The following is a 25,379-nucleotide window of genomic DNA, read 5'->3' as shown; positions in this document are numbered from 1 at the left end:
TACTTCCCTCTAACTTCCCATCCCCCTGCTTACTAAAAGATCTTGACCTTTGCAGTTATGAAATTTAACACTGACCATTCTGGACCTCCTGGGCTATGTGGCATGGAACACTCTAGCATTCCAAACACTAGCCTCCATTCCAAATGCTATTTCAGGAGCAGATGCCAGTCTGTTGCTCCCAGAATTCTTCTTTATCCAGCATTTCCAGTTCTTATTTACCTGCATCAGGATTTCCTCTCTCCCTGCTCTATCCTGAAGACAGACTCAGCAGTTGGGGCAGACATTGGCACACCAGAGTTTGTAAAAGTAAAAATATCAAACAGTGGCATGACAGGAAATCTGTGAGTTGATCGGCTGGCGAGTGTTGCTACTGTGTTTCCTCTTCTCTGAAGTTAGGAACTGGGCCACAGTAGCTGGAAAATTTAAAATGTTAAAAACTTTAAGTAAAGCCTGATTATTCTGATATATATTAATGACCAAGAACGAAAGGTACAATTCTAAAGTGGCCCACGAGGAGTGGAACCTGGGTGGAAGTGTGCAAAAATCATTTAAGATGACAGGGCCGGTTGAGAGAATGTTTAATAGAGTATATAATACCGGAGGCTTTATTTGTAGAGGTAGAGAGAACAAAGGCAAGAACATTAATATTAAAAATCTGTAGAATTTTCAGCCTATGCTGGAATTCTGTGTCCAATTCTGGGAGTAAACACAGTAAGAAGTCTAACAACACCAGGTTAAAATCCAACAGGTTTATTTGGTAGCAAACGCCACTAGCTTTCGGAGCGCTGCTCCTTTGTCAGGTGGATTGGGAGGTCACTCCACCTGACGAAGGGGCAGCACGCTCCGAAATCTAGTGGCGTTTGCTACCAAATAATCCAATTCTGGGAGCCACACTTCAGGAAAGATGTGAAGATTTTAGAGAGACTGGATCCAGGGATGAGGATCTGCAGTTATATTGGTAGAGTAGGGAAGTTGGGGCTGTTTTTCTTGGAGAAGGTTGAGAGGAGATTTGATTGAGATATTCAATTCATTCCCATCCCCTCTGCCCAGGCCTCTCACACTCTCGCGAGATTTCCGTCTACGAGCTCCGCGAAGCGGTACATCCGGGTCTCTTTCTGCTGGCTCTGCCCGTGGCGCCGCTGCTCCGCCATGAAGGTGAGGTTCGGGGTTGCGGATCGGGGCTCCAGACCGCGGCCATCGGCTCATTTCCCTCCCGCCCAAACCGGCCTCCCTCACATCTTCATCCTCCCCACAGCCGGCCCAGGGTAGTGGGCCGTCCGTGCCGGCTGTCAGCGCTCGGATGGCGGCGGATTGAGAAAGGCGATCCGGACCTGGGCTCGGGAGGGGGGAATCCGCGTCAGGCCTGAGGCCCTGGGGTTGGGGGGGTGGTGACCGCGGGCTGCAGGAAGAGGGGACCGGGCCGGAGGAGGGGCTGATCCTCGGCTCCCCTCCCCGGGACTTTGACCCATTCCCGGGCTCTGGGTCATTGAAGCGCCGGCTCCTTGTCCGCAAACTGAAGCAACTGTTCTTACTTTTCCAGCTCAACATCTCTTTCCCGGCCACTGGCTGCCAGAAACTGATCGAAGTGGACGATGAGCGGAAACTTCGGACTTTCTATGAGAAACGCATGGCCACCGAGGTCGCTGCGGACTGTCTTGGAGACGAATGGAAGGTAAACCGGAGCCATGTGTCCTGTTGGATCGTGGCTGTGACCCAGTCTCAGCTCCACTTTCTGTATATGTTTACTGTGGAGTTAACGTACTTATCGACAGTACAACCCAGAAGGATTTCTTCATTGAAAGCTTAACATTACGTGTCACTTTTTGGTGTTGCTGTCTCTGACATTGCTTTCAAGCAGCACTTAACCTGCTCATTCAGTTTGGGGTCTGCATTTGACCGTGTGTGGCATCTAAAGCAAAACTGGAGTGGGTAGGGTAGGGATTGGCAGAAACTGTTGGTTGGGGTTAGACTTAACACAAAGGAGAATGGTTGTGGTTGATGGAGGTCAGTCGTCTCAGTCCCAGATCATTGCCTCCTAAGGGTGATGTTCTCGGCTTGCACAAAACGTTCACCATTTGTAACTCTGCAGATACTGAAACACTCTGCCCATATGCAGCAAGATCTGGACAACATTCGGGCTTGGGCTGATAAATGGCAAGTAATGCTGCATAAGTGTCAGGCAATGATCATTTCCAATGAGAGAGAATCTAAGCGTCTCCCCATGACATTCAGTGACACTACCATCACATTATGGGCGGCATGGTAGCACAGTGGTTAGCATTGCTGCTTCACAGCTCCAGGGACCTGGGTTTGAATCCCGGCTCGGGTCGCTGTCTGTGTGGAGTTTGCACATTCTCCCTGTGTCTGCGTGGGTTTCCTCCGGGTGCTCTGGTTTCCTCCCAGAGTCCAAAGATGTGCTAGGCTGATTGGCCATTCTAAATTGCCCCATACGGGATGCATAGGTTAGAGGGGATAGTGGGTAAATACGTAGGGATATGTGGATAGGGCCTGGGTGGGATTGTGGTTGGTGCAGACTCGATGGGCCGAATGGCCTCTTTCTGCACTGTAGGATTCTATGATTATTCCCCATTATCAACATCCTAGGGGTTGCCATTGACCAAGGCTCCCTTGATTGAACCTCCCAAACCTGTGACCTCTTCCACCTAGAAGGACAAGGGCAGCAAATGCATGGGAACGTTACCACCTGCAGGTTCCCGTCTTAAGTCACACACACACCGCCATTCCTTGACTGTCTCTAGGTCAAAATCCTGGAACTCCATTCCCAACAGCACTGGGTGTACCTGCACCATATAGACCGTAGAGGTTCAAGAAGGTGGCTCACCACCACCACCTCAGGGGAAATTAGAGATGGGTAATAAATGCTGGCCGAGCTCTCTCCCACATACCATGAAAGAATTTTTTAAAATCCAACTTCGGAAGTAGACTTGCATCTCTTAAACTGGCTGTGTATGTTGTGAGGTGGAATCCTTGAATAGCAGTAAAACATTTTGTAAGGTGTTAATTTATCAGGATTCAGTTGTAGAGGATCACAGCATCAGTGAGAAGGAATACTGATAATTTCTGATCCAGTGTGATCTGCAAGGTTTCCATATGGAATGTTGAGACAGCCTAACTGTTAACCTACAATACAAACAAAATGCTGGGAAACTCAGCAAGTTGGGCAGCATCTATAGAGAGAGAAACAAAGTGGATTTTTATGAGTCTGATTTGACTGTTCTTCGGGAGAAGAGTTACTCTCCCCACAGATGCTGCCAGACCTGCTGAGCTTTTCCAGCACTTTGTATTCCTGATTTACAGCATCTGCAGAATTTTGCTTTTTATTTAGTCTTTAAACTGTCATCCTGCCACTTGGCTAATAATTTCTTTTATGGAGAACATTCCCTTGTGATCAGTCTAGATGTGTTTGGTGAGGTATCAGAATGATATCACTATTTTTTAATGTTGTGAAGTCTGGCCATTCTAATTTATAATACTTTCTGAAAGAGAAAGCAGCACACCTGTAATTCTATCATGCACTTTGATGTCAGATGTACTCGAATATTTCAGCATTGTGTGTGGAGCTGTAAATAAGCAGAGATTAATTAATTAATTGCCCTCTGAGAAGGTTGTTGGTTCAGTTCCCTTTTGAAATACTTCACCTGATTTATGCTCATACTTAATGCTGAGAGTGCAGCAGTGTCGAGGGCAGCACCTTTTCAGATGAGTGTCTTAAAGAAGACACTCTGCGATAGTGGTGCAGAATTGTATTTCAGACCTTTGGGTCCAGGTGATAAAGGTCAGCTGTCAATGGTGGACTATATATGGGAGAGTTGTGGAATTGGGAGGTGATTAGAGAAAGGGAGCAGCAAGACCATCGAGGGATTTGAAAATGAGGGTGAGAATTTTAACATAAAAATGTTGCTTTACCAGGACCCAAAACAGGTCAATGAGCGTAGGGAACAGGACTTGGTGCAAGTTACGACAGAAGTTGTGGAGTCTTGGGTGACCTCAAGATTACAGGGGGTTGTAGCAGACCAGTCAGATGTGTGTTGAAATAGTCAAGTTTAGAATAATAGAGGCATGAATCCGAGTTTTGGCAGCAGCTGAACTAAGAGAGCTGCAAAGTCAAGCGCTGTTACAGAGGTGGAAAGAGGTGCTCTTTTATAGATCAGAAATTTGTCTTGGCATCCAATATGAGAGACAGTTTGCAGGCAGACTAGACTGGCTTGATCTTACTTAGACTGTCACCAAGAAAAGGAATAGAGTTGATACTTAAAGAGCAGACTTTGGAGTGGGTACTGAAATCAATGGCTTCAGTCTTCCCAATATTTAATTGGAGGAAATTTCTGTTCATGCAGTACTGGATGTTGGATAAGCAGTCTGCTAATTTAGCAACTGTGGAGGAGTTGAAAGAGGTGGATGTCCTCAGCATGCATTTAAAAACTAGCATTGTGCCTTGAGATGATAACAACAAGGGACAGCATGTCGATGAGAAATAAGTGGAGGGCAATGGGCATGTAATAAGTTGTGGGGGGGGGGGTAGGGTAATGATGTGGGAATGGGACTAGGAAGAGAAGCCATGGCAAGTGGTAGCACAAGAGCAGTAGCACCATCTGGATGACAGTAGGGAGGTTTTGGAGATGGGCAGCAGGTCAACTGTGTCAAAAGGCTGCAGGCAGGTTGAGGAAGAGAAATACAGACAGTTTACCTTTGTCATAATGATATAGGTGACTTTGATTAGAACTGTTTTGCTACTGTGGTTGGCATTGAAACCTGATTGGAGAGATTCAAACTGAGTTCTGAGAAAGATGGGAGTGTATTTTGGAGGTAACTGGAGAAATCTGGGGAGGAAGAGGAGATTGGAGATGGTTTGCAAGGTCAAGCGCGGTCGAGGGTTTATCTTTTAAGGAGAGAAGTGATGACAGCAGATTTAAAAGACAGGAATAACAGCTGAAGAGAGAAAACAGTTGACAATGAAGGCTAACATGGAGTCCAGGAGGAGAGGGTGGCTAATCAGAGTTTAGTCTACCCCTTTAGATAGACATAAAGGATCTCTTGACGTTTGAAGAAGAGCAGGGTGTTCTCTCTACTTTGATTTGATTTCAAGTTGATTCTTTTTCTGGAATTTTTTCAGGGATACGTTGTGCGCATCAGTGGTGGCAATGACAAGCAGGGCTTCCCCATGAAGCAAGGTATCTTGACTAATGGCCGTGTCCGTCTGCTGCTCAGCAAGGGACATTCCTGCTATCGTCCTAGGAGGACTGGTGAACGCAAACGAAAATCTGTTCGTGGATGCATTGTTGATGCCAACCTCAGTGTCCTGAATTTAGTTATTATTAAGAAAGGTGAGTGAAAGTTTCTACTGTACGTTGAAGGGATTGGGGGGGTTGCAATTGTGAATTCACTCCATGAATTTGCCACAGAATTACTGCTGTGGGGCGGCACAGTGGTTAGCACTGCTGCCTCACTGCGCCAGTGACCCGGTTTCAATTATGGCCTCGGGTGACTACCTGTGTGGAGTTTGCACGTTCTCCCCGTGTCTGCGTGGGTTTCCTCTGGGTGCTGTGGTTTCTCCCCACAGTCCAAAGATGTGCAGATTAGGTGTATTAGCCATGGTGATAGGGTGGGGAGAAGGACTGGGTAAGATGCTCTGTCAGAGAGTTGGTGCAGACTCCATGCACCAAATGGCCTCTTCTGCGTTGTAGGGATTCTGTGAATTGTTATGGCGCAGAAGGATGCCGTTCGGCCCACCATGTCTGCATGAGCTCTCCACATGAGCATTATGACCTGGTTCCATTCTCCGGCCTTTTCCCTGTAACCGTGCTCATCCTTTCTATTCAAATAATCATCTAATGTGCTCTTGAATATCTCGATTGAACCTGCCTCCACCACGCTTTCAGGCAGTGCTTTTCAGACCCTAACCACTCAGTGTGAAAAAGTTCTTTCTTGCATCATATTTGCTTCTTTTGCAAATCGCTTTAAATCTGTGCGCTCTCGTTCTTCATTCTTTCCTGAGTGGGAACAGTTTCTGCCTATCTACTCTGTCCACCCCTACATGATTTTGAGCATTTCTATCAAATCTCCTCTTAGCCGCCTTCTCTCCACGAAAAAATATCCCAATCTCTCCAGTTTATCACTGTGACCAGTGGTGTTCCGCAGGGATCTGTACTGGGACCTCTGCTATTTGTGATATATATCAATGATTTGGAAGAAGGTGTAACTGGTGTAATCAGCAAGTTTGCGGATGACACGAAGATGGCTGGACTTGCGGATAGCGAAGAGCATTGTCGGGCAATACAGCAGGATATAGATAGGCTGGAAAATTGGGCGGAGAGGTGGCAGATGGAGTTTAATCCGGATAAATGCGAAGTGATGCATTTTGGAAGAAATAATGGAGGGAGGAGTTATACAATAAATGGCAGAGTCATCAGGAGTATAGAAACACAGAGGGACCTAGGTGTGCAAGTCCACAAATCCTTGAAGGTGGCAACACAGGTGGAGAAGGTGGTGAAGAAGGCATATGGTATGCTTGCCTTTATAGGACGGGGTATAGAGTATAAAAGCTGGAGTCTGATGATGCAGCTGTATAGAACGCTGGTTAGGCCACATTTGGAATACTGCGTCCAGTTCTGGTCGCCGCACTACCAGAAGGACGTGGAGGCGTTGGAGAGAGTGCAGAGAAGGTTTACCAGGATGTTGCCTGGTATGGAGGGTCTTAGCTATGAGGAGAGATTGGGTAAACTGGTGTTGTTCTCCCTGGAAAGACGGAGAATGAGGGGAGATCTAATAGAGGTGTACAAGATTATGAAGGGTATAGATAGGGTGAACAGTAGGAAGCTTTTTCCCAGGTCGGAGGTGACGATCACGAGGGGTCATGGGCTCAAGGTGAGAGGGGCGAAGTATAACTCAGATATCAGAGGGACGTTTTTTACACAGAGGGTGGTGGTGGCCTGGAATGCGCTGCCAAGTAGGGTGGTGGAGGCAGGCATGCTGACATCGTTTAAGACTTACCTGGATAGTCACATGAGCAGCCTGGGAATGGAGGGATACAAACGATTGGTCTAGTTGGACCAAGGAGTGGCACAGGCTTGGAGGGCCGAAGGGCCTGTTTCCTGTGCTGTACTGTTCTTTGTTCTTTGTTATCCTCATAACTGAAGCTCCTCATTCCTGTAAACCTCTTCTGCACTTGCTGTAATGCTTTCACATCCTTCCTACATTGTGGCACCCAAAGCTGTACAAAGTGCTCCAGCTGAGGTGCAACTAGTGTCTTTTATAAGTTCTGCATAACCTCCTTGTTCTTGTACTCTGTGCCCCTATTAATAAAGCCCAGAATATCATGGGCTTTAATAACTGCTCTCTCCATCTGTCCTGCTACTTGCAATGATCTATGCATATATATATTCAGGTCCCTTTGCTCCTGCACCCCTTAAGAATTGTACCCTTATTCATACTGAAGATTGCTATGTCTTCCTTGCAGTGAAACAGCACACTGTTAACAGTTTGACTTTCTACCCTTTTCAAAATCTGATCCAGTTTGAACAGTGTTAAATCTGCCAATTCTATCTGATGTGATAATTCAGTTAAGGTCCCCACTGAACTCATGGGTAAAGGTGCTGCATGTTATACAGTAAGCTTTACAGAACAGCTTTGACTCTCAATTTATTGGGTTAGCTGATCTCAGTATGGGGCAGTGGTAGTGCTACATATAGAACCATAGAACATTACAGCACAGAAACAGGCCTTTTGGCCCTTCTTGGCTGTGCCGAAACATTTTTCTGCCTAGTCCCACTGACCTGCACCTGGACCATATCCCTCCACACCCCTCCCATCCATGTACCTGTCCAAGTTTTTCTTAAATGTTAAAAGTGAGCCCGCATTCACCACCTCATCTGACAGCTCATTCCACACTCCCACCACTCTCTGTGTGAAGAAGCCCCCCCCCCTAATATTCCCTTTAAACTTTTCCCCCCTCGCCCTTAACCCATGTCCTCTAGCTATTTTCTCCCCTAGCCTCAGTGGAAAAAGCCTGCTTGCATTCACTCTATCTATACCCATCATAATTTTATACACCTCTGTCAAATCTCCCCTCATTCTTCTGCGCTCCAGGGAATAAAGTCCTAACCTATTCAACCTTTCTCTGTAACTCCGTTTCTCAAGTCCCGGCAACATCCTTGAAAACCTTTTCTGCACTCTTTCAACCTTATTAATATCCTTCCTGTAATTAGGTGACCAAAACTGCACACAATACTCTAAATTCAGCCTCACCAATGTCTTATACAACCTCACCATAACATTCCAACTTCTATACTCAGTACTTTGATTTATAAAGGCCAATGTACCAAAAACACTCTTTACGACCCTATCTTCCTGTGACGCCACTTTTAGGGAATTATGTATCTGTATTCCCAGATCCCTCTGCTCTACTGCACTCTTCAGTGTCCTACCATTTACCTTGTATGTTCTACCTTGGTTTGTCCTTCCAAAGTGCAATACCTCACACTTGTCTGCATTAAACTCCATCTGCCATTTTTCAGCCCATTTTTCTAGCTGGTCCAAATCCCTCTGCAAGCTTTGAAAATCTTCCTCACTGTCCACTACACCTCCAGTCTTTGTATCATCAGCAAATTTGCTGATCCAATTTACCACATTATCATCCAGATCATTGATATAGATGACAAACAACAATGGACCCAGCACTGATCCCTGTGGCACACCACTAGTCATGATGTGGAGATGCCGGCGTTGGACTGGGGTGAACACAGCAAGAAGTCTCACAACACCAGGTTAAAGTCCTGTTGGACTTTGTACAAAAATTGGGAGTAGTGGATAGTGAGGAGGATTGTCAGAGGATACAGCAGGATATAAATCGGCTGGAGACCTGGGCCGAAAGATGGCAGATGGAATTTAACCTGGACAAATGTGAGTTGATGCGATTTGGAAGGTCTTCTGCAGAAAGAAAGTATACAGTAAATGGTACAGCCCTTAGAAATACTAGCATACAGAGGGATGTAGGTGTGTGGATCCACAGTTCCCTGAAAGTGGCAACTCAGATAGACAAGGTGGTCAAGAAGCCATATGGCATGCTGGCCTTCATCGGTCGGGGCATTGCGTATAGGAATTGGAAAATCATGTTGCCGCTGCAAAAGACTGGTTAGACTGCATTTGGACTAATGTGTACAATTCTGATCGTCACACCACCGGAAGGATGTTGATGCATTGGAAAGGGCGCAGAAGAGATTTACCAGGATGTTGCTGGTTTGGAGGATATGGACTTTGAAGAAAGGCTGAACAAACTTGGATTGTTTTCATTGGAGTGTCGGAGGATGAGGGGGACCTGATAGAGGTTTACAAGATTATGGCAGGCTTGGATAGAGTGGATAGTCAGTCTTTTTCCTAGGGTCAAAGGTTCAATTTCTTGGGGGCAGAGGTTGAAAGTGAGAGGGGGAAAGTTTGAAAGATGTAAGGGGCAGCTTTTTCTGATTTGAACTGCAGCTGGTGCATGGCTAGTAAAAGCAAAGTTTCAGGCCTGGAGCATGCTGCCGGAGAAGGTGGTGGAAGCAGATTCTATAACAACGTTCAAGAGGCATGTGGATAAATACATGAATAGGTAGGGAATGGAGGGAAATGGACCACATAGATGCAAGAAAATATTAGATTAGAGAGGCATCTATGTCAGCACAGACTTGGTGGGCCGAAGGGCCTGTTCCTGAGCTGTCCTGTTCTTCGTTCTATCTAGGAGGTGAGAAAGTCAGACACAGAATTTTACTTTTAACCCCACTGTGTGGTTAAACATATGTCCTAGAAAACACTTGCTCAGTGCTATTTCTTTGTTTAGTGTGGAAGCTTCTTTAAACTTATTACATATTCGGTGAGTTGCTTTAATTTCTATCCATCTTTTCAAATCATTTTTTACATAGAAACCAGAAGCAAAAGTAGGCCCTTCGATGGCTGATTATCAAATTCAATATCCTGATCCCCTTATATCCCTTTAGCCCCAAGAACTATATCTAATTTCTTCTTGAACTCTCGCATACTGGCGGTGATAGCATTGTTTAGCTTTTGTGTTGGTTAATGCTGCCATGGAGTTGCTGCCACCAAATACAGATTTCTTTTGATCCTTAAAACAATGACCCCTGTAAGCAGTCTGTATTTACAACAGGGACTTTCACACAATCCCCTCTGACATTTGGACATTAAGTGGTGTTACGATCCGGCTAGGGACCAGTAACTTTCTGTTCAAAGTAGACAAAGTCTGAAATCGCAGTTACCTGTTAAGAGAATAAAACACAATTCCACAGTTCTAAACAAACAAAATAAAGTTTATGAAGTCAGAAAGGTAAAAAGATGTACATCTACCTTGTACTCTTAACGTTCATAATTCGCAAGAGGTAAATATGAATTAACAGACAAACTGTGGTTGAACATCCCACATTGCACATTAAAAGACATCCCCTGGATTTCTCAGCAACCCACCCAGGCATTGGTGATCATCATGAATCGCAAAATCTCGGTAAAACTGTCTCCCTGAGGAGGGATTTCAACTCTTCACTTTCGAAGATCTCGCTTCTGAATTCCCTCAAAAGTCTCTCTGATTGTCTCAGCTACTGTCCATGTCCCAATGGTTCATTCACCTCTCCTGAGACTGCATTCAGCAGGATTCACAAACAGCACTCTGCCTCTAATTACTGGCACGCATCCAATTTTCACAGACAGTTAGCTTCATTAATGTGGTGCTAGCCTTGGGTTTCTCCAGACCCCAATCTCCTGGCTGCAATGAGCTATGAATGGTTACCTGGCTTCTTAGCAAACTTCTCAGCTCCCTGGCAGTTCTGAGCCCAATCAACAGCTCCCAGGGCTTCTCTCAGCTCCAAACACATGAAGTCCAAACCGCCACTTGCAGCTGCACTGAAGGGTTCCTAGCCCTTCTCTAAGTGCTTGGAACCTGCTAACAGCAGCACCGTATCCTCTTCTCTGTTACAAAAAAAGCAAATAAATTGAAACCAAAGAATCTTCTTAAACGTCAGCCATCTCCACAGTCACGTAGCATGTTGAAGTTCACTGAATGCTTTTAAACTAATTGAGCTTTTACTCCCAAAACACATCATTTTCTGGATTACACGTTGCACATAGTTTAGGCATCAAGACTCCAGCTAAGTAAGCCCACTTGCTGTTAGGGGATCTTTTCTTTCTAGCTGTTAATCATTCAAGTCCACGCGGCCCCACCCTTTCCAGTGTAATAGATTTCAAGCTGCTTTAGTTACATTTATTCCATTTTCTGCAGTTAACCTTTAATTTTCCACAACTAAAAGTTACCTCTATATATTGACATAAAACATGATCTAGAAATTTGCGACAGATGTGAGGATTGTGCATTGCAAATGCAAAGCCAAAACCCTTTTTATCAGGCCCGTTTTCCTCCTTTTGTCATTTCCCTTTTCCTTCTGTCTAAAACTTGAAGTTTAAACACTGTTGTCTTAATGAAGATCTTGCAGTTTTGGACACCAAGTTAATGGGATTTTCTATCCTTTGACATTATTACGGTGTGTGATGCTGAATTTGCTGTTAAAATGCATCTCCATCCTATTTACTAACCTCACCCTCCTCAGGTGAGACTGTTGAATAATTTTTATCCCCATGCTATTTCCATTACTGTTCTTCAGACTTCTGAATTGCAAGATCACTGCTATCTTGTTTATTCCTGCTGTGAACCTAGGATATATTCTGCAGCATGGGCTTGACTGTTTATCTGGTTTTCTAAATATAAAGCTGGTGGGGACAGCATTGCCACAACTTATGAATCCAGCTCATATTTGTGCATGCACAGTTTCCAATTGGAGCTAGTGGTAGTCAAACTTAGAACTGTGGTGTTGAATAGATTAACAGAGACACAGGCGCGGGAGTAGGCCATTCAGCCCTTTGAGCCTGCTGCATCATTCAGTAGGATCATAGCCGATCTGGTTGTGATCTCACTCCCAAATTCCTGTCTGTCTCACTCATAACTCCTGGCTCCCTTGTCAATAAACACATTGGAGATGATGCATTATGTTGGAAATGATCAATTGTATCTGAGTCAGATAATGCAAAAAGAAGCTCTGGTTGGTGCTGTAGTATTGGAAGCATGTACTTGCCTCATTGTTGGCCAGTTGGCTAGCAGTATCAATGCCAATCTAACTCCAATTTGTGTTATAACCAGCCAGTCTGATATAATGATCGTTTTAATCCCCCTAGCTACAAGCTTAAATTGATTTAGGTTGTGGGCTACTTTATACAGCATGCATAATCCTGAGCAATCCAGCTAGTGTTATAACCAACATCGTTAAAGAAAAAATCACACTGCAAAGGTATGTTGTATGCTGCACTCCGTTATTGCCAGCTGGAATAGATAGCTTTGTTGAGTCTATAGCTCCCTGATTCAAGCTCAAGATTGTGCCAGGTTTGGTGGTCTCGGTCAGAGTGATGAGGGGAATTTGCTCAGGATCCCACTATTGTCTGCTATCCAGTAATCTGCTATAGGTATGGATATACAGACATCTGGTAAAGCCAAGATCGCTTTGATACCTGCTTGTCCCTAGTTCAGTGTACATCGTTTGCGCACATGGGAAAAAATTGCTGATTGAATGTAGTGCCGGAGAGAGTTTGTGTGAAAGCTGTCACTAGGAGAGGTAGGAAAATTAGCAAGAACAGGAGAATGGAATAGGTTTCTCCATATATTGAATGTTCAATCTAGTATGGTGGCCGCATTACATTGTTATACAGAAATGTGTTTGAAAGTACAACTTCCTCAGTGGTGTTTTTTCTGAATAGGTGAGAAGGACATCCCTGGTCTGACAGACAACACCGTGCCCCGTCGTCTTGGACCAAAGAGGGCTAGCAAAATCCGCAAGCTGTTTAACCTGTCCAAGGAGGATGATGTACGCCAGTATGTTGTGAGGAGACCTCTGAGCAAGGAAGGTACGTATGTTTCCCCACGTGCTTTGAAATAGTTTTAAGCTCCTACCCTGTTTTCCCCACCCTCACTGTCAACAATGTGTAAGGAGCTTATATACCTTTATCCAAAAGTTCTGCTGCTTTCTTTCCTTCCCCTGGTCCATCAGGCCAGAGGTTCCTCACATTAGCACTAAACTTGTTTCTTCCCTACTTTTACTGTTATCTCCTCTCTGAACTCACCTTGTCCATGAGACCCACTTCTGGTTCCTTTTGTGCTGGATTTGTGTACTATATGCTATTGCTGTGAATCATCTACTTCTATTCCTGTCCACCTTCCTTTCCTGGTCCCCATGTTAACTGATAAGCTCCCTTACTTCAGGCACTATCATCGTCCCTTTCTCTCCTCAATCCTGAGCGTGCTGCCTCCAGAATGAGGGAACAGAAACGATGTGCTTATGTTAGTGGATTAGCAATCCAGACACTTGTACAAAAGACCTGGAGACACAAGTTCAAATCCCACCCCGACAGCTGGGACATGCAAATTCATTTAAGTAAATTAATAACTGGAATAAGAAGCAAGTACCAGTAATGGTGGCCATGAAACTATCAGATTTCCATTAAATCCTATTTGGTTTACCAATGTCCTTTAGGTAAGGAAGTCTGCTGTCCTTGGACCGGCCTATATATATGGCACCAGACCAACAGCTGCGATCATCTTGCTGGTGCCAGTACAGAGTGAGACTGCGGATAGTTGGGAACCTGTCTCGGGGGCAGGGAATTCATATGGTGTTCGTGGAAGTGGAAATGACTAGGGTTGGGAAGCATTTTCCGATCGGGGCCATTGTGATCTCCTGGACTCGTTTCGATCGCCTCAGGGGGTCGGAGAGGAATTTCCCAGATTTTTTTTTCCCCATATTGGCCCTGGGGTTTTTCACTCTGGGTTTTCGCCTCTCCCTGGAGATCACATGGTCTGGAATGGGGGGGTGGGGGTGAGTTAATAGGTTGTAATGAACAAAGCATCGTAGCTGTGAGGGACAGCTCGGTGGATAGGATATTGGTATGTAGATAGGCTGGAAAATTGGGCGGGGATCCTGGATTCAGGATTCAATCCTGGACCGGGGAGCGGCGCGGGCTTGGAGGGCCGAAGGGCCTGTTCCTGTGCTGTATTGTTCTTTGTTCTTTGTTCTGAAAAGACCCAGCAAGCCACTTGGTTGTATTCAAAAGGTGGTTCACTTTTCCCTGGCAATTGGGAATGGGCAATAAATGCTGACCCACAATGACAACCAAATCCCATGAATGAATTTAAAAACATTCATGCTCCCCTTTCCTGCAGCTTCGCATTTAGACTTCTTCAATCTGGTTTCTGCCCCACCTTTGTATTGAACATCAACAATGACATCCTATTTGACTATGACTCCAGTTACCTATTCATCCTTGTTCTTCAACACCACCCCTATGTTGTCTATTTTGGTGGGACCTGTTCCTGTCAGATTCCTTTCTTGTCTGTCCAATCATAGTCAGAAAATCAGCATCAGTACCTGCTCCCACCTCATTGTCTCTGACTTTTATCACAGATATGTCCTTGGCCCCCTCGTTTATTGATTTACATAATGCCCCTTGTTCATTAACACAGATTCCACATATACTCTGATAGCACCCAGCTTTGTCTGACCACCTGTCAACCCCTCCACTCTGTTACATCGCCTAACTTCAACTCTGGTCAGCTTATTGCTGTTGCTGGAACCTTCATGCATACCCTTACCGTCCCTTGACTTGGCCATTCTGTTATCTCTGGTCTCCAACATCTAAACCTGAGCTCATATAAAACTGTATCCTGACTTGCATCAGTCTTGTTTACCCATCATCCCTGCATTTGCTGGGTGGCACAGTGGTTAGCTCTGCTGCCTCACAGCGCCAAGGACCTGGGTTCAATTCCAGCTTTAGGTCACTGTCTGTGTGGATCTTGCATGTTCTCCCCATGCCTGCGTGGGTTTCCTCTGGGCACTCCCACAGTCCAAAGATGTGCAAGTTAGGTGGATTGGCCATGCTAAATTAGTGTTTAGTGTCCAAAGATGTGTAGTTTAAGTGGATTAGGTATGGAAAATGCGTGTCGTTGCGGGATAGGGCAGAGGAGTTGGGACGGCTTTTCAGATTGTCGGTGCAGACTTGATAGACCAGATGGTCTCTTTCTGCACTGTAGGGGTTCTATAGTTCTAGTAGAAATCCTACAGTACAGAAAGAGGCCCCATTCGGCCCATCGAGTCTGCACCGACCACAATCCCACCCAGGCCCTGCCCCCATATCCCTACATATTTACCCACTAACCTACACATCTCAGGACACTAAGGGCAATTTTTAGCATGGCCAATCAACCTAACCTGCACATCTTTGGACTGTGGGAGGAAACCAGAGCACCCGGAGGAAACCCACGCAGACACGAGGAGAATGTGCAAACTCCACACGGACAGTGTCCCAAGCCGGGAATCGAACCCAGGTCCCTGGAGCTGTGAAGCACCAGTGCTAACCACTGTGCTACCGTGCCACCCGATACCTCCCAGTCGAGCAATGCTTGGTTTTAAAAGTTTCCATTTATTTGTACCACAAATTAAAAGAATGTCGCAGGTGCGTGTTACTTCTACTGCATGCCTCACCCTAAAGGTATGTCTGAAAATTAAGATCGCAAAATCATGATGGGGGAGAGGGGAAAATGCCAGTGAAAAAGTAGCGGCAGTGCCAACAACTATTTTACTGGATGCCACATCTAGATGCCTTCTGTAGCGCTGGGGTTAAAACTCCCATTAACTACCAAATGTGCCAGTCGGGCTGTGCAGGATTTTGGCCCGTCTTTACAACTTCATAATTCACTGCCAGAAACCTTTTAAACTTTTACTTTCACTGGTCTCTCCGGGAAATCTTGAAATTCTCACCCTTGTTTCCAAATCTCTCCGTGGCCTTGCTCTTCCTATCTTTATAACCCTGTCCAGCCCTACAAGAGTTGGATTTCTCTGGTCCTCCCATTCTGGCCTTTGGTGAAGAATTTTAATCTTCTACCATTGGCAGATGTGCTTCCAGTTGGCTAGATCAATCTCTTCACCTTTAGAATGTTCCCTAAAATCTGTCTCTAACCAAGCTTTTAACCATCTGTCCTAACATCATCTTATGTTGTTCAGTGTCAACATTTATTTGGAAACCATTGGGATGTTTTACTGCATTGTAAGTGCTCCATACAAGAAGGTTGTTGAGGCATATCCCAAACAAGACTCTCAAAAACAGCGGTCTTTAAAATATTGCTGTGATGTATGAAACTTTGCTTTTACTTGCCATGCACCAGCTGCAGTTCAAATCAGAAATGTGGTATTGTAGCACTGAAGAATACTCAAAACGTAAAGATTGTCTTTGAGACTAGAAAAGTAGACAAACTAGCGCAATATTTCTGAATTGTTATAATTTATTTTGTATTAATTTTACACCTTGTCTGCAATTCCAGGTAAGAAGCCTAGAACCAAAGCTCCCAAGATTCAGCGTTTGGTAACTCCCCGGGTTCTGCAGCACAAAAGAAGACGCATTGCCCTGAAGAAACATCGTACTCAAAAGAACAAGGAAGCTGCAGCAGAGTATGCGAAGCTTTTGGCCAAGAGAATGAAGGTTAGTTTATTATGTTTTGAGAAAATACTTTGTTCTCCACATCTTGGTTCTGCCAAGACATGGGTCATAGAATCCGCAGTGCAGAAGGAGGCCATTTGGCCCATTGAATCTGCACTGACCACAATCCCACCTCGGCCCTATTCCCGTAACCCCACATATTTACTCTGCTAATCTCCCTTACACTGGGGTCGATGTAGCATGGCCAATCGACCTAACTCAAACATTTTTAGACTGTAGGAGGAAACCGGAGCACCCGGGGGAAACCCACACAGACATGTGGAGAATGTGCAAACTCTACACACAGTGACCTGAGGCCGGAATTGAACCCAGGTCCCTTGCGCTGTGAGGCAGCAGTGCTAACCACTGTGCTAACCACTTGGATTCTCCACAACATTTAAATCAACTGGGGTCCACTGGAGACGCCTGCAGCTTTGTCATCTTCAGATATGAGAATTCTAATACTACATGCTCTACAGTGTTCAGTTCACCCAAAAATCTGCTGCTCAAATTTCCTCCATCACCAAGGCCCATTCACCCTGTCCCTGTTCCCTACATTCTGGAAGGACATCAATTTAAAGCTCCCATCCCTCTTTAAATCATTGCCCTTCCCTGTCTTCAAATTCCTCCGTGATCTCCTGCCCTCAACTTTATTCTTTTAACCTTTGTCCTTAAGCTCTGGAATTTCCTAATTCTTACACTGTCTATAAAAGTTATCTTACGTAACGCTTCTGATCATCCTGAATCTGCCCCTTTTTTTTTATTCCAACTATTTTTTCCCTCCAACCTCTGTGGCACCTTGACATTCATCTACATTACAGACACTGCATAAATGTTATGATTAAACATTTTGTTGCAAAAGAGGTTGCCTCAGCAAATGGTAATATTGAGTGGAGTACAGTAGTGCCATTATATTAATCTGACCTATTTTAATTTGTTTGCAGGAGGCTAAGGAAAAACGTCAGGAGCAAATCGCAAAGAGACGTCGCCTTTCTTCACTGAGGGCTTCCACATCTAAATCTGAATCTAGCCAAAAGTAAAAATATTGATGGGATAGACAAAATAAACAGCTTTTGTTGAAACCTCCTGATTTTGTTGTTTGTGAATTGAAAAAAAAGATTTGGCATTGCTCAACAACTTGCTTTGTGAAAGGATGCGGCTAATCTCGGTGGATCTTCTTCGTTAAAATTGTGTTATTATCAATTTAGTCACATCAGTGGAGAGAGTATTGATTTCAAGAATTTTCAACATTTATAGAACCAAAGAAAATAAGTTAAGTTTATTCCAGCCTTAAACAGACTTTCCAAGCGCTCTCAGGGCAGCTTCAGCTAGTTAATTAGGTAGCCAGCTTAAACTTCTCTTTGGAAGCTTGAATTGTTTGTTTTTCAGACAGTATAATAACCGGTTACTTGGTCTGCATTGAGTGCACTGCGTGTCAAGCTGGGAGTTCAAATGGCTGGGGGGGTGGGTGCTCCTTTTTCCACTTATTCCAGCCTCCAGTGGTTGGCTCTTATGCAGGGAAGAAGTTGATTGGTAAGTTATTCTAATTGCAAAATATAGTTCTGCAAGTCATGATATGGCTGAAATGCACATTCTGCAGTATGTGGGAAGTCATTAACACAATATGTCCTAGACAAGCACATCTACAGGAATTGTCACTGGCTGTGGAAGCTTGAGCTCAAGGCTTCAGAACTTTGAGCTGTGGCTGGAGTTTATGTGGTGCATCCATAGAAAGAAGTCATAGAAACCCTACAGTATAGAAAGAGGCCATTCGGCCCATCGAGTCTGCACCGACCACAATCCCAACCCCCATTTCCCTGCTAATCCCTCTAATCTACGCATCCCAGGAAACTAAGGGGCAATTTTAGCATGGCCAATCAACCTAACCTGCACATCTTTGGACTGTGGGAGGAAACCGGAGCACCCGGAGAAAACCCACGCAGACACGAGGAGAATGTGCAAACTCCACACAGACAGTGACCCGAGCCGGGATTCGAACCCTGGTCCCTGGAGCTGTGAAGCAGCAGTGCTAACCACTGTGCTACCGTGCCGCCCCATAAGACAGGGAACTACATAGACAACACATTTAGAGAGATGGTCTCACTAAAGGTTGGAAGTGTGCAGGCAGAGAGGGACGGTTAAGTAGTGCAGGAGTCCCCTGAGTCTATCTTGTTTTCTAATTGGTTTTCCATTTTGGATACTGGTGAAGGCAGTGGCTCCCTGAGGAAGTGCAGACAGCCAAGTCCATGGCACCACAGGTGGCTCAGTTGCATGGGGAGGAAGAAGAGTGGAACAGCAATAGTGATAGGGGGTTCTGTGACTGTGTAGGCAACTCCCTGATGCCAGTCAAGGTTGCTATGGTGCAGCTGCAGAACATTTTAGATAGGTGATACCTACACCTTAACAGTACCAAGGCTAATATCCATGCAGGGAGATTTGCTCATGCTGTTGGGAAGGGTTTAATCTGTCTGGAGAATGGGAATCTGAGAGATGGCAAACTTATTAACAGGGAGTAGAAAAGTAGCAAGCTGAATTAGAAGGCAGTGAGCATCAACTCGGTTTAGAATGCAGAATAATGTTGAGACAAAAGTTCAGGGCACTCTTATCTGAATGCTTGCAGCAAGGTAGATCATAGAATCCCTCCAATGCAGAAGTCCCATCAAGCCTACACCAACAATGTCACCCAGGCCCGATCCCCATAACCCCACGCATTCACCTTGCTAGTCCTCCTGACGGGATAATTTAGCATAGCCAATCAACCTAACCCACATATTTTTGGACTGGAAGGAAACTGGAGCACCCGGAGGAAACTCACGCAGACACGGGGAGAACGTGCAAACTCCACACAGACAGTGACCCAAGGCCAGAATTAAACCTGGGTCCCTGGCACTGTGAGGCAGTAGTACTAATCACTGTGTCAACATGAATGACTTAAAGGCACAAATGGAGGCTGTCCAAGACTGGGAACTGAATAGTCAAGGATATTCAACATTTAGGAAAAACAGGTGAAGAGGTGGTGTTGCACTGATAAGTGATTGGGTTAGCACATTAGTAGGGGAGGAACCCAGATGAAAAGAACAAAGTGTGGAATCTGGGTGGAGCTAAAAAGCAGCAAGGGGCAGCAAACATTGGTAAGTGCTTAAAGGCCACCAAACAGAAGTTTTGGGCGTGGTATTAAGAGTAGCATAGCTAATACAGTAATCATGGGTGACTTCAATCTACATGTAGAGTGGGTAAATTGAGCACAAGATTCTGATGAGCATTAGGGATCGTTTTCTAGAGCACTATGTTGAGGAACAAACTAGAGAATAGGCTGTTTTAGATTCAGTATTATGTAATATTCTGAAGAACCTTTAGGGATGAGTGACCATAATATGATGGAATTTCACATTGTTTGAAAGTGAGGTAGTTCAATCTGAAGACAGGGTTTTAAATTGGAACAAAATTATGAAGGTATGAGGGGCAAATTGAGGTGGATTGGGAAAATGCATTAAAAAGAATGACAGTACACAAGCAATGGACAGCCTTTAAATAATTGTTACCTAGTTTACAGCAAATATGCATTCCTTCAAGGCACAAAAAACATAATCCAATGTGGCTAACAAATGTAGTTAAAGGTTGTATATGCATAAAAAGCCCTTCACTGAGGAAGATGCAGAAAATTTCAAATTACAGATTCAAAGGACTAGGGAGAATGGGAAATTGAAAGTAATTGGCATTGGTACAAAGATTGTATTGGAGAAATTAATGAGATTGAAATCAAATTTCTGGGACCTGATCTTCTACATCCCAGGGTGCTGAAAGAGGTGGCTGTGGAGATAGTGGATACATTAATGATCATCTGAAATTCTGTAAGATACTGCAGATTGGAAGGCAGCAAATATAACCCCTCTGAGAAAGGAAGGGGGAGAAAACGGAACTACAGACCCGTTAATTTTACATCAGTAGTAGGGAAAATGCTGGAATCTAATGGTCATTTGGATAATGATATTGAGCAGAGTTGACATTGATTTATGAATGGGAAATGTTTTGATGAATGTGTTGGGAGTTTTTTGAGGACATTAACAGATAAAGGGGAATTGATGGACAGAGTGTAATTGGAATTTCTGAAGGCTTTTGATGAAGTTCCCCACAGGAGATTGATTAGCAAAATTAAAGCACATGGATTAAGGATTTGTTAACAGGCAGAAAACAGTAGGGATAAATGAGTTATTCTCCCATTGGCAGGTTATGACTAGTACTGCAAGGATCTGTACTTGGGGCCCCAGCTGTTCATACTCAATATCAATGATTTGGATGTGGGAGCCAAATATAATATTTCCAAGATTTTTTTTATTCATTTGCAGGACATGGACGTTGCTGGCTGGCCAACATTTATTGCAGATGACTCAAACCTAAGTGGGAATATGTGTTGTGAGGAAAATGCAAAATGGCTTCAAGGGGGTTTGGACAGACTTGGAGAGTGTGCAAAAACATGGCAGATGGAATATAATGTGGAAAAATATGAAGTCATCCACATTGGTAGGAAAGAACGGGTGAGGGATTAGAAAGTGTAGATGTACAAAGGGAACCTGTGCGTGCTCATCAATAAACCACTAAAAGCTGATATGCAGGTGCGGCAAGGTTAATGGCAGGGGTAGATTTACAATGAAACTCACCGTGCTGTGGCACAGGGGCCTCAAAATGGTGAGCGAGTGCTGAACTGCTGTAAGTGCCATCTTTCAGCCGAGATGTTAAACTGCTCAGCTATATACAAAAAATCTGATGGGTTCCCCACTCTCAAGACGCTAAAACAAATCATTATGTGATTTCTGAACTTGCCACAACTGGAGCGAAGGAGAGGGTGATGGAGGATTCAAGATAAGCAGCCTCAGCATGCTTCAAGCAATGTGGTTTAATGGAAGGATATTATTGCTGTAGAGGGAGTGCAATGAAATTTCACTGGTTTGGCGGGACTGTCTTAGAAGAGATATTGGGAAAACTGGACCTGTTCTCTTTAAGTTTAATTAAATGAAAGGCAATGTCACTGAAACCTACAAAATAAAGGGATAGACAGGGTAGATACAGTTAAGATGGAGAGTCTTGAACCAAGGGACACCAAGATAAGAATTTATTCCTAAGGTTGCGAATCTTTGGAATTTTCTACCCCAGAGGGCTGTGGGAACTCAATCTGATCAAAGCAGAGACTGACTGATTTCTAAATACCAATGACATAAAGAGATTTGGGGATGGTCTGGGAAAGAGGTAGTGAAGTGGATGATCAGTCATGATCATACTGAATGGCGGTGCAGACTTGACGGGCTGAATAGCCTACTCCTGCTTCTATCAATTGATTTTAAATTAGATTTGGGAAAATGCTATTTTGTCACCATGGTTTATATTTAATGGGCCTTTTCACCCAAAGAAATTCAGGTACAGACCATGGTTTTAAAGCGTACATATTTATTTATTATACTCAAAAAATTGACTTTGTAGTTTGTAGGCTTTACACCTGAATTCTAGAATGCATAATCTTTTGGAAATCAAATGTCTGTCTTAGACTAACCTAAAATCCGAAGTTATACACTTGTTATTTTGACCAATAGTGTAGCGTAGCTTTCTCTTGTAATAAGTTATCTACTTAAAGCATGTAGCTGCGATGTAGCAAACAGTCATCATTTCAGATGAAGTTTAAACAGTCATGGAGCCTAGTCTCTCACTAATTCTGAATTCTGCTTAGCTTTAATACTGTTAAAAATGGTTCAAAGTTCCTTCAGATACAACCCATGATTGGTAAACACATCATTTGTTTTCTACATATCTGATACAGTCAAGGAATCAGGTGCACAAATGATTTCCACTCTGTTATATTTAAATTAGACTTTTTGGTAGTCCTTTTTCTTCCAACATGAGTCAATTTAATATCAAGCTTTCATTTATCAGATATATGTTTACTGTATGCTGCAATTTTCCAATGTCCATCTGCTTATTCTTAATATTGCACTAAGCAAAGAAATCCTTCATAATATCTTTAATTTTTATGTTCTGTAGTTTCATTGGAAGTGATTTTTATGTACTGTCCTTTAGGACTGGAATCCAGATGTGATATTTGAGCAAGATCAGTGGTTTATTATACCCTCAGTAGAGCTGGCACAGTCATGTGGATACCAAGATATATGGTAGTGTGATGGATTTAACCTATTGCCTTATTTAATACTGAGCAACACTGGCAAATTGAGGACATTGACTTTGCACAAAGGGCATGTAAATATCAAATAAATTTCAATATAGTTAAGTGCGAGGTGCTGCATTTCAATCAGAGAAATGCAGGCCACATACACCTTGGTAAAATAAGAATCTAAGTGAGATCTGGAATCTTCGAGCACAGGAAGAGGCTATTCAGCCTGGGCTGGTGAGTTCTTCGAAAGGGCAGCCCATTTTATCTCCAAGTATATATCTAAATGCTTTTTAACTTTTCCGATGGGATCTGATCCCACAACCATTTCAGATTAGTGATCTTAGCAATTCTCTGTTTGGGGTAATCAGGTTCACATGATACAATATATTAAAATACATTTGAATATAATTAAAATGTGGGGAAAACATTTCCTCTCATTTTGCCAATTATTTGAAACTCATTTGCTAAAGGAAACTTGCTTTATCAAAATCCCTCAATTTTAATTGGCTCTTCAGACTTCTCTGTAACTTCCTCTGCTGTAAAGACAATAATCAGTTTCTCCAATCTCCACGTAACTCGAGTCCCTCACCCCGACTACCTTCCTGGTAAATACCTCTACCATCAATATTTAATTATACCCCCTCCACCTATTCTCCCAAAGTTCATCACTTCACACTTATCTGCATTAAATTGCATCCATCTGCCCATTTCACCAGTCTGTCTTCAGAAGTTTTATTCTGCTCACTATTGTATACTACTTCTACCACTATTCTCTGCCTCCTACCCTTTAGTCTAAGGGACCAATGTTTACTTAAATAACAGAAAGCTGGAAGTCAGGCTTGCAAGCTGAACTAAGTGCAGTCACCAATGCTCGCTCTAATTTCCATTTGCTGTGCGCAGTCTGTGCACTCCCTTTAAATATTGCTGCAGTACCACAAAGCATCAACGGAGCAAGGTTTATGCACAGCCTGTTCCCTGCACAGCTCATTCCCAGTTGCCATGCAACCACATATCCACTTAAAGTCTTGACACCCAATTGGCATTTGATCTCTCTAACCTAAACTGCATCGTGAGTAACTAATACAGTTGAACTAAAGTAAAAGAAACGCAAGTAAATTTCACTCATGGGATTGAGCACAAATATCAAGGCTGACACTGCAGTGCAGTACTGAGGGTGCACTGTTGTAGGTGCTGTCTTTCCAATGTGAAGTTAAACTGAGGCCCCATTGCTCAGAGGAATACAGAAGATCCCATGGGGTTATTTTGAAGAGGAGCAGGGGAGTTATACCTGGTGCCCTACCTAATATTCAACCTCAGTTAACATCACAAAAAAAAACAGATAATCTGGTCATTATCACATTGCCATTGGCAGAAGTTTGTTTCAAAACAGAGGCATGTTTCACACCATCGTGTTGAAGGGCAAGGCCTAAACACGCTGGGAGAGCTCGCTGCACTGAGATCAGGGCACAATATTTAAAGAATGCCCCAATCAGAGGAAAAAATAACCCCCTCCCACCATGGAAATCTCAGGCCCTCCACCCCCATGGGATCAAAGGTGACATTACAACAGTGTCTACACTTCAAAAAGTACTGACAGTAAATCATTTTAAAACATTTGGTAGGTATGAAAATTGCTATATGAATGCAAATTTAAGGGGGCGATCTTGAGCCTGCACTGTCCATCTACGGGATCAATGGCAGGGGCTCAAGATCCGACAAAACCCATAAATCATGCATCTCGCCATCCTTTGCCAGCAACATAATCAGGTTCACATAAATACAATATATTTAAATAAATATGAATATAATTAAGGGCTTCCCCACCTCATGGTCCCCCTTGCTGTCTTTTCAAACATCACCGATGTGATGTCACATCAGCACAGTTTACAGCAGGTTCACCCAGACGTGGGGATCCTCCAGGGGCCTAAAGTGAGTATAGCCTCTGTGGGAGAGGGACATAACCAGGCACTGCCCTGGTACAGATTGGCACTACCAAGCCAGGGCAGAACCTAATGGGAGTCCCATGGGGGAGTGATTCATTTATTTGTGGTGATGGGGGGGGGGGGGGGGGGGAGCGGATGTGAGGCTGTGGGGATACCAGCGATAGTTGTTGGTGGGGTGGGGGCGGGGGAGAGAGAGCAAGGGAGATGCCATTTGATGGGGAGGGGGGGAAATGATGGCTTTGATCCCATGGGGGTGGAGGGCCTGAGGTTTCCATGGTGGGAGGGGGTTAGGTACTCTTTAAATATTGTGCCCTGATCTCAGTGCAGCAAGCTCTGCCAGCGTGTTTAGGCCCTGCCCTTCAACACGATGGCGTGAAACATGCCTCTGCTTTTTCTGACAAAATGCCATAAGATCTGGAGAGAAACACACCAGTTTTCAGTTAGATCCTGGCACTTCGCCATGTTTCAGTCAGATTCCACCCTTTGTTTTTCTTTCACCTGGAAGGAGTGTCTGGGACATTGGAAATTGAGAAGGGAGATAAAGCATGGGAAGGTGACACTGGAAGGAGAGGGGTCTTTTGGGGTGATTGAATAGACCAGAGTGTTGCAAAGGGATTAGTCCTTTTTCAATGTTGCAAGTGGAGTGGCAGGGTGCTGTAAAGATATATTTGGTGGGGTCATTATGCTTGAAGGGTGCAGTTGAATATGGA

General features: G+C 44.1%; 1 protein-coding gene across 1 annotated transcript; it reads left to right on the top strand.

Moving 5' to 3' along the window:
- The first annotated feature begins 199 nt into the window (after positions 1 to 199).
- Positions 200 to 17,655, top strand: rps6 (ribosomal protein S6). The gene is made up of 7 exons (XM_078214258.1): positions 200 to 341; positions 1,051 to 1,155; positions 1,541 to 1,672; positions 5,135 to 5,345; positions 12,805 to 12,951; positions 16,415 to 16,572; positions 17,514 to 17,655. Exons 2-7 carry the CDS (start codon positions 1,150 to 1,152, stop codon positions 17,607 to 17,609), a joined length of 750 nt encoding a protein of 249 aa, XP_078070384.1. The 5' UTR covers positions 200 to 341; positions 1,051 to 1,149; the 3' UTR covers positions 17,610 to 17,655.
- The last annotated feature ends 7,724 nt before the right edge of the window (positions 17,656 to 25,379 follow it).

The sequence above is a fragment of the Mustelus asterias genome, chromosome 6 (genome assembly GCF_964213995.1).
Source record: "Mustelus asterias chromosome 6, sMusAst1.hap1.1, whole genome shotgun sequence".
In the NCBI taxonomy this organism is placed as follows: Eukaryota; Metazoa; Chordata; class Chondrichthyes; order Carcharhiniformes; family Triakidae; genus Mustelus; species Mustelus asterias.
This window is presented reverse-complemented; position numbering and strand designations above follow the sequence as displayed.